Raw genomic sequence first — 10,590 nt, forward strand, 5'->3', positions numbered from 1 at the left:
GTCGACTGGAACGAATCCAGATGTATCTATTTCGAGTCGGTTTTATATTTCAAATTCAAATCCAATGGATTTTTTGCGATCTTGCGAATTTGTTATCGCTGTTAGAAAAATCCTACTTTCTGCTATAAAGTTCTAGAAAGTACAACTTGATTTAGTTCTTATTAAAAATATATTTAATGTTTATTAGTAAATCAAAAATAGCCTACATATTCATTGCCTTGCTTTACTATTGAGTTAATTGTGATGATTTTGATCTGCAATTGTGTTGACGAAATAAAAGCAATACTACTCAGAAAATATCAAGTGGTAAAGTGCCCGAATATATTTCGTTTCGATTCGTATGTTTGTGAATTCTTATGGTGTTATCCGTTTTTTTTAGTATTTTGTATGGCCGCTTTTCAATTTGGAAAATTTGTGTTGCCACCATTACCACCTATAGGCACCTACCAGAAAGAAAAAAAATATTCCTCGTTGTTCGAACTCGCGAACTCTATCGAAGCGTGCGCAAACTCGACTTTTCGTCGGAAATCCGCAAGTGAGTTGTGAAATCCAATGGTTTGATTAGGCGACGCATCACCTGTTACCAAATTTTCAAATAGTAAATTGCTATTCTAATAGTAGAATATTCGAATATATGTCCAGTCCTACTCATTAACCAGTAATTATTGATTGCAGATTGCTTTGAAGTAAGTCTTTTCGAACAAATCCCCAAATTTCTGTACATTATTGAATTATTTAATAGGCGTTTATAAGCCACAAAATAGTTCTTTTTTATGTTTACTGGTTGAATTCATTTTTTAAATTAGTGAATGAAGTTCAGGGTGAATACGGCAAAATTTTTGACATTTTCATCCACGTAGAGATTTTGTTTCAGTTCCAGAAGATGGTCGATACCTTGCTCTTCGATCAGCATTTCTTTGTAAGTTTCCGCTGAAAATTGTTATGTCATATATATATATATAAATATCCATTGTGGAAACCCACACATTGTGGCAAATGTAGGCTAATAATGTAAATAGAGTACAAAGTACAATAAATTACCAATGCAGATTTAAAACTTCAAAAAAAAAAAACCTGCCTTTACGTGAATCCGAACAGCACTTTGATATGGTCCAAACAGCAAATAATTGGAGTGGTGGCGCGTCGTATCTTTGAAGAAGTGGATAGAAAGGCTTGAATGATACGAAGTTGATTTCGTCACATATATCTGATGCCCTTTGAACCCATTCCAGCACGCAATTATACTGCAGAAACAGATTTATCGTGATATTTTATCTTTTGTATGATATATGATTTTGTATGAAATTTCAAGACGAAGAAAACAATTAGCATGACACTTCATGTCGAATAAGGTAAATACATAAACCAGGCAATACTGGCATTATTTGCTACCTAATTATTAGAAAAATTTACCACATTTATCAGTGCTGTATTCCTTAGGTTAGGCCACTTCGTGAGTTTTTCCCATTCTTTGAAGTCGATTGTTAGCAAACGCGATATGACTCCAGCGGAAAGATAGCTGATCTGCCAAATAAAAATTCGCATTGCTGGGGTGAAGTATTTAGTTCAGGAACATAAACAATTATTAGTATTTTAAGCAAGCTGTATTTTAGTCTTAAATGTGATGTGACAATATAATTTGAATGTTATAAGCAATAATTTACTCACATGTATTTCATCTGAATTCATAAGTTTTAGTAGACACTCGACTGCCCCAGAGTTGCCGTCCAAGAAGTGATAGCATATTTCTGGTACATCCGTCAAATTGCTCTAAATCAATTACGCTGTGTAGGTTTTACTTTGTTAATCGCCATGTTTTAGATATTGCTTGAAATAAACTATCTAAACAACCTAGGTAGCTACGATATATTTCCTCAATTTTACACTGATTAGCCTATCCGATAAACTAAGAAACTCAACGAAATGATCCGTCAGGTCAAATACACACTTTATATGTGGTAAGGATAAAGATTGTTAGAAAGTAGAATAACGTTCAGTGCATTACCAAATTCATCAGCACTCTTTTATTTGATACGGGATCGTTATCCTGTAAAAACAAGACACAAGCTGTTAATATAGTACACAACTCGGAACAATCCAGGATCGAATGACATGGCAAAATTTCGAATTCTCAACGACAAAACTAGCAAATAGTTTAACAGGCCAAGCTGTCAAATTTATCGGCAATTGTCGGTGATTTATCAAAATATAACATTCTGAAGATGTGTTCGAAATTTACTTTTTGATTCGTTATCTTCTCTTTCAGTCATTGTAGATAATATACCCCATACCATTTGGCATAAAATGAGACATACCTCAAGCAACTGAGCAAAAACTGTTATCCCTCCTGCATTAACAATATTTGTACATGTTGAAGGAGTTTCAGCTGTTAGGTACGCCAGCAATGACAGCAAATTATAAAAAATGGCATCTCGGGACCTGGTGTTCATTTTCCTCCTCAGCATCGATAAGAGATTCTAGATGAAAAGTTGTTTATTTCAACAAAGTTCTGTGTTGATGTAATTATTAATATTCTGATAAAACACTTAAAAGACAATCAGAGTATACATTTATCATTAATATGTTTCAGAGTCAGTTTTATGTTCAACAATATATTTTTATGAGAATATTTGATTATCGAAATAGTAGACGAATTGTATATTAATTGTTATAATATAAAAATATCATTGAAATTTTGGAATCTGGCAAGTCGCCATATGACTAACGACAATGGAATAAATATATACATACCCTAATTAAATGATAGTTTAAATAAAGAACCATTGCTCAATTTATTGCTGATATAGAAACAAGTTTATAATTGGAAAAAGTATTATAATTGAAAATATTACAATTTTATCTAACATTCACACAAGTTTTCTAAATTACAATAAACCTCCACATATTTTTTGTTTCCGATACTTGCAATATCTGATTGTGACAGTTTTCTTGCTGATATATTAGTTAGAAATTCCACAAACTTCGATTCTAATTCATTTTTATTCGTAGTTAGAATTGTCATCAGCAGGTGGGCTAAGTTCAGGTAATTGAAGAACTGGAAAAGAAAATATCTACAATGGTCGGTAATCGCCGAATCGAATATTAATTTGTCAGATATCACAGATAGCATGGCAAAAAATGAAATATATATTTTGACAGTCCCGCACTTATTGTTTTTAAAGATTAACCGATATAACTCAGGAATAAAACAACTGATATATACTTCAGCTATCACATATTCTAGTGAGTTTTTGTATGGTTGAGCCCTTTTACGTTTATGTTGCATCAAACACTTTGAATCAGGGGCCGACCTACGGCCCGTGGAGTAATATAATTCGTCCCAGGACGCTTCACTGAATTATAGTAACAAAACAGCTGTTTTGACGATTATATTCCTTACGTAACAGAATGTATTGTGAGACACGTGTAGACTAAATTATATTATAATCTAACGGTTATATAATTCACAATTACTCGTTAAATAAGCCTATAATTTAATTATAATTAGACAAATGGCGACAAAACGCAGAGGAGTTGATGCTGAGTGCAGAGGGTTCAAAGGCGCAGAAAATATTCAAATGGAATTTCTCGAGATGCAATGCAAGGAGGAAACAAATCTATATTTTATTCGAGGGATGTATCACTGCTTGATTTTTATCATAAAAAGTATCTTCTTCATAGAAAACTTTATCCAAATTTGACAAACCGTGCGAAGAAATTCACATTCATGTTTTGAAGTACATATGCATGCTAACAAATATTTTCAAAAAGCAACATTAGAAAGAACAAGCTGAGAACTGAAATTAGTGATTCGCATTCATGAAGTGTTCTAATCTTGGCTTTACTAGTGTCCCATTTAGAAAAGCGTGATGCAACAAAAGGGTCACATTAAATGTCATTTTAATTTTTCTTTTCTAGTAAAACGACTAAGTTGAGTTCACGAGTTGGCGCACTATTCGCGCGCTGCTTCAAATTTAACTTCTGATCTGCGTAACAAAATGTGATTCATCGGCCATGCGTTCGGTTTTTTTGACCTTATAAAAATATGTGCGGCCCGCCAATGACTTGCAACCCTTTATTTTGGCCAGCAAAATGCTTCGCCGATCAACACACAAATCTGTAAAATAGATTTATTAAAACCTTTATGTATATGACGAGGCATAATAAAAAAAACGTGGGTATAAAAAAACGATTTTCCCAAATACATCTTACCGATTTATTCTCCATAGCGGGTAAAGCCAAAACTGCCATACAAGTCAGCAATACCTCAGAAGAAAATTCATCATCTTTAAATGTCTCTATAGTTTTTATCAGTTCAGTAGCAACCTGTATCAAAAGATTTTTTAACTACTATATACTACTATAAAATTAGCTGCTGCTGCAGAACAAGCAATGTTGTTCGTTATCATTTCAACAATCATATCATTTTAACCAACCATATTTAACATTATATAAAAAAGAGGGTTATTTTCTTGAAAATGAATGGGGGTGTTTACGAGAGCGCACAAATGCGATAATAACTTGAAAACTGTGATCTTTAAGCTCCACATGTTCCCTTGAAACGCGCAATCAATGATCCTTAGACGTCAATTAATCAGCATGTGAGAGAATGAAGTACGACGTCATGGTTCACTTACATTAAGGTATGTTTATTAGATTGGCGACCTTGCTTTGTAAAAAAAAAAAAAAGTACAGTTGGGCTCAATCTCCAAACACCTAAGTATAAATACCTCAGAAAGCAAATGTACTGTCACTCCTTCACCTCCAACTGAAATCGAATTCATCACAAACTTCGTGGCGGTAATTTGAATTGAGCGACTTGTGTCGCTTGGTATTCTGTAGTATTGAATGCAACTGAGCGCTGCCTAAAACATATGATTAAAATATGAAATTATTAAATCTAATTGTATTGAAGTAAATTTTGCAACATCAATGCAAATGTAGTTCCTTAATCCCTACCTTTTTTTCGAACGCCCTACTTTTTTAAAAACTGTAATATAAAATCTTGCGACCCGAGAATATGCGCAAATACTGGACAACATGTAGTGCTTTGATGGCCGCAAAATTAATTTAATAATACAAAAAATTCATTTTCACATAATATTTAATTCTACCAGATATTACTCCAAAGCGAGAAAGCTGGTCTTGTTTACCCACGGCGTGTTTTCGAAATCCTGCACGGCGTGGCTTTACTTTCAGCAAAATATTGGCTGCCATATTTTTACCAGACGACACTCTCCACAAATATAATTCCTTCTGAGCAACAATCTCGTACCGAATACAGAATAAACTATTCAAAAACCCACAGCTTTTAGGTTTTTGCTTTGAAAACAAACGATCCAGGAGAATTTCCAGTCGACGCATAGGTTAGACAACATTTTACTAAGACTCTTAGAGCATAAGGCGACCTGGCGACGAATTACCATAATTACCTCATGGAGTAGCTATTCACAGCCCATTCATTCAATTACCGATCTAAGCAAGGCGAGCTTGTTTTTTCAGATCAAATCGTAATAAAGTTTAAAACGTGATCGAATTCTTTGAAAAATATTCCAAACCTCAATTTCTTCCGACTTGAACATTTCTACCCTCAATATTTTTTCAGTAAGTTTCGACAAATACTCTTTTGCTTTGTCGGAGTCACGAAATTTTTCTTTGAGCAGATTCGAAAGATTTGCATCAGTTACCTAAATATAAAAGCATCACCTTACATCCTAAATAAAAAAAATCTAGATTTTTATATTGTAGAAATTGTCGTTTAGTAGTTGAGTATTTATTTGAAAAATCAAATGTTAATTATCGAATCATATAGGTTAGACTAAAGATAGTCAAATTTTAGTAAGATAGTAAAAACTTTACCAAACAACACCTTAACAGTATCTGTTTCTGAGAGTCCTCGACCGAGTTAGTTTTCTTTAGATCTTGATTAATTTTTCATTTTACAGATCGTTTTATTTTGCGAAACGTTCAGTGTCATATTTGTAAAGAAAATAAAAGGGTCAATACTCTTACATTATCATTTCTGGGTGACGACCCTCTAGTGTCCAGTAGCTGAATAAGAACGAGACTTCTGGAAAGTTCATCAACAGGTATAGAGAATTGTTTACGACAACTTGGACACTGTATTCTGAAAATAAAGTGTTAATATCGGCGAGTTCTACAAATATTCCCCAGTCAGACTGTTGATATCGATATGTTAAAGGTAGTGACGTAAACGAGAGTAAACTTTTTGAGAATAAACGAAGAAAAGCAAAATTAGAATTTAATGCTTGGTGCAAACGATTAATAATTTAAGTTTTTATAGAAAAAAATCATAATGAACGACGTAAAACTTGATATTTATCTAACGGTTACATGGTGAAATGTTCTTTTGAAATTACCATAAAAGTACACGCAAGAAGTGCATAATCTAAATTAAATATAACTTGCGTCGAAGATACAAAATAAGAAAAATCTTTTGCAATAAAATGTACATTAATTTGGGATCTGAAAAAGACACTTTGAAGGTTAATGCGCTTTGTATTTACACGCAAAATACAATCAGACAATTAGAATTAAAAAAAAATTAAATTAATTAGTAGTTTTAATTAGTGACATCTTTTAGCACGAGATATAAATATGTATATTGATAACGTTTGATATATCAAACGAAAAAGGCCCATTATCACAATCGATATAATAAACAAAATTACCTTCCCGCTCTGAAAATATTTTTCAAACAGTCTACGCAAAATGAATGCTGGCACGGCAGCATTTTAGGTGTCCGGGGTCCGGATTCTTCATATGACTCCATGCACACCGCACATTGAAGTAAATTTTCAACAACGCCATCGCCACTATTCGATGCCATTACCTGGCGTGGTTATTTTCAATGAAATATTGTGAAGTCAATTAACGTTAGTCACGTTAGATAATTCAGATTTACGCTGAATCGAAAAAATAAAAAAGGCAATATATATCAAGAAAAACACCTTGGGATCTTTTGTAGAAAGCTCCCGCCAGTAATGCAAAACTGTGAGATTTTGGGAAAACACCCCGGCCATGTTTTAAAATAAATAACTAGTATTAATTATTAAGTAAGTATCTGGCTAGGAATTATTTAAAAAGTTGAATTTGCGCAATCTGTATTCCCTACCCTAACTTAATATTAAAGTTGGTAGCGGGGTTGTTTTATGACGGGGGATTTCTGCACGAGATCCAACATCATGTTATTATATACACAGGGGTGGGCCAGGTTTTATGGTCAAAAATTTTGCCCACCTAGACTGGCGGGCTATGTAAGTGTGACGTATAACGTTTCATTTTATGAACGATATTTACATCAAAATCTGGTTTTAGTTCGGTTTTGGCAGCATCAGGCGGGCCAGATTGAATAACCAAACGGGCTGGATTTGGCCTGCGAGCCGTAGTTTTCCTATGTCAGCTTTAGTGTATAGTTAGTTTTTCTGATTGGAGTGGGGTAGACTAGGTTTGTTTTGCAACTTTTGAAAATTTTTCTTATATTGGACTGTTTGTTATGGCAAAAATGTCAGTTGTAAATACGTTGATCGATTTTAATGTTTGTACTAAAATAGTTGGATTAATAACGAACAGTAAGGTTTGAATTGGTTCTGAAATATATATAATTAGAATTTTCTATGCCTCGCTGACAAATTGTCTTGTTACACATGGCTGCTTCAATATTTAGGCATTGTTATATTCTACTTGCTACGTGCCATTTTAAAAACAAAGCCAATTACGGCGCAAAGTGATCTATACCTGCTATTAAGTTTTTTACGCCTGTCACACACCATTACATGATTATCTATTCCTATATCCGAACTGAGCTGGAAATATGAAAAACATATTCTAATCCAAAGAGTGGCTGACGAATGCCAATGACAAATTTCTTTCAGTTATTTCATATTTAAATCCTGGCCATTCGACATTAGTTGGCCTTATTTCTGATATGCCTGTGTTTTTTTCAGCTGCAGGTTGAACTTAATAAGCCGTAAGTCCAACTTTATTCAAAATCATATGAAGTTACAACCTTACATATAGCGTTATATTGTATATTTATCCATAGAATGAGAAAGTAACTATATACGCCTCGTCCCGGAATACTGCTTCGGTGAATAATGGCCTGTGTAGGAAATTTCATCGCAGAGTTTAAATGAGTAAATAAACGCTCAATACCAATTTAGTCAGCATACTTCATTTTACCGATCAAAAGTTACAAATATTATTTTACTTCTATTTCATAAGTTTTCCTAAGATTCTGAAGTTGATTCGGATGCGACATTCTGTCAATATTATTGATATAATATATTTCATTATCTGGTTTGCGAACGCTGACACCAAAAATCTAAAATTCAATTTAAGTTTCCTGTAATGTCTAACTTGGCTAATTGCACTTTATATGCAATATTACCTGGATTTTATACTTTTATTGAGAACTCAGAAGGTAAATGCGCAAAACAAGTGAGCAAAGGCACGACAAAACGTATTACAACACATAATGTATATTACACAGAAGAATAGGTTGCGTCATACAATTTTAGTTGAGGACATATCGCATTACAATACTCTCCCAATTTCTACATTGCCACACAATCGGGCTCATAGTTTATGATGCAAAGAACAATACTTCGAGATAAAACATCATAACGTAAGGCTAGTGTAACACTCAGTGATTGTTGTATGCAGTGGTGGGATTCAAATTTTTTGTCAGCCGGTTCCATCACAAAAGTCATATTTTTCAGCCGGTTCTGTTAAAAAATTCTTGTTTTTTTCAGTAATGCTAACCGGTTCGCTGATCTCCTAAACTTTCGTTAGACGGTTCTATAGAACCGGTGCGAACCGACTGAATCCCACTACTGGTTGTATGTCATATTTATTAAGTATTCAATTTCCCAGTTCCCCATGGATTTCTCGAGCTAAATATTTAACAATTCTTATGCTATTGAAAAAATGATTACACTATTCATCGCCATCCATCATCTAGTCTTTAGATATAAATTCTACAATATACTCAACTCCAAAATATGTCTAAATATGCCTCTGTGGTACGTCCCGGTAAATTTACTCCTTTCGGTAACCTTAATATTTATTTTCATGGGAAACAAATTTCAAATACTGAAAATGGTGATTTTGCATGGAATATTACTCGGAATTAACACGTGCTAATCGAATATTGGAATAGAGTGTTAGAGTTTTGAAATATATAAGTTCTGAATGCATTTATTTTCATTTGCAGATTGCGATAAAAATACGATTCAAAATATTCAGCATTTGCCTCTATACTGCAAGTCCGGTACGAAAAGGAACTAGACTACTAAAGTATATATAACTTTCAGTTGGGATTACACGAGACTTTACTCGACGGTTACCAACTCAAGCTAGTTTAAGCCAGACTATATAGAACAGATACAGAACTATTGCTGGCACTCAGAAGTGGTCCGTATCCTTACGTATTACACAACAGAACACACAAAATATAAAGTATACGGCACTATGTCATTTTGGAGCATAATAGAGAACACCATTGAACATCTTCACGAAGACTCAAATATGAATACAGATCAAGTGTTGACATTTACCAAATGCGATTCGGTAGCCTAATACAAACTTCACCTAAAGTGCGCCAATGTTATTTGCATTCGGTTGTTGACTGAAAACACAGCGCCCGGCACTATTTTCGCTGTGGAAGTCGTAGGGCGCTATGTAAACACATTCATTTTACAATATATGCATATGCAGCCAACAAAATACACAAATGAAGCGCACTATGAAATCAGCAAGCAAGTAATATGTATACGAACGCAAATCGAATTATATTCATATACAACCAAGTGTAATTTATCAGATATATCCATTTGAAATACTTTAACTTGTTTTGAAGTCAAGCTGTGTTTCACATATCATATATCATTAGAAAGTATGAATTTAAACTCGTCCAGCATTTTTTCATTTCACCAATCGTTAACAATAAGAAAATGTCACCTCTGAGTGGCCTTTCTAAAGCAAGTTTTCATATAATTCAGAGTAATTGTTTATCGTACACTTGGCAAGGTTGTGGCAAACTTTCGTTGGGTACAGGATAAGTAGATATGCCATCATGCCAGAAATTACAGATATTTTTAATGTAAAAATATATATATTATAAATAATACCACCTGAAAAAATTATATGTTCTATGAATAATAGCATTTTGAATCCGAATAAACTTACAAAATTTAATCTTTTAGCGAGATTGGGCAAATTTTACTAAAATGACTTATATTTAGTAAATAATTAGTTTCAACATAGTAAGACGGATGCGCTAGTTTAATGGAAGTTAGAGTATATGAAAAGCGATATGGTAGAAAATTCCTTCCCGTGTCTTTTATGCGTTTATTGTCTCATTTTTTGCTCTGCATATTTTACTTTGCATCGTTTTGTTTGTCCACAAAATATCTGAAATATGTGATTAACCGATTGTATTCTTCAGCAGTATTAAATGTTCTAACTTTACATTTGGTAATTTGAGTGATGTTTAGATTTGAAGAGGAGTGCTGTAGTAATTAAAGATCAGGTAAATACTCGAAAGCAACTGGAGAGGTTTTGAATCAG

At 33.5% G+C, this 10,590-nt stretch overlaps 1 protein-coding gene across 1 annotated transcript; it reads right to left on the minus strand.

The window, feature by feature from the left end:
* Nucleotides 1-642: 642 nt before the first annotated feature.
* LOC120340093 (protein zyg-11 homolog B-like) lies at nt 643-6,925 on the minus strand. The gene is made up of 12 exons (XM_078116475.1): nt 6,693-6,925; nt 6,013-6,127; nt 5,559-5,687; nt 4,731-4,865; nt 4,213-4,326; nt 2,897-3,055; nt 2,316-2,477; nt 2,006-2,047; nt 1,669-1,770; nt 1,414-1,524; nt 1,079-1,244; nt 643-930 (listed from the first exon to the last, which is right to left on the minus strand). Exons 1-12 carry the CDS (start codon nt 6,848-6,850, stop codon nt 803-805), a joined length of 1,521 nt encoding a protein of 506 aa, XP_077972601.1. The 5' UTR covers nt 6,851-6,925; the 3' UTR covers nt 643-802.
* Nucleotides 6,926-10,590: the final 3,665 nt, after the last annotated feature.

Source organism: Styela clava, chromosome 9, assembly GCF_964204865.1.
Source record: "Styela clava chromosome 9, kaStyClav1.hap1.2, whole genome shotgun sequence".
NCBI classification, from domain to species: domain Eukaryota; kingdom Metazoa; phylum Chordata; class Ascidiacea; order Stolidobranchia; family Styelidae; genus Styela; species Styela clava.

Coding starts and splice junctions, on each gene's coding strand:
- LOC120340093 (XM_078116475.1), bottom strand. CDS start 6,850: ATGGCATCGAATAGTGGCGATGGCGTTGTTGAAAATTTACTTCAATGT. Junction 5,688..6,012: donor CGTCACCCAGAAATGATAAT/GTAAGAGTATTG, acceptor TTTTATATTTAG/GTAACTGATGCAAATCTTTC. Junction 4,327..4,730: donor CAGTACATTTGCTTTCTGAG/GTATTTATACTT, acceptor CTTTTGATACAG/GTTGCTACTGAACTGATAAA.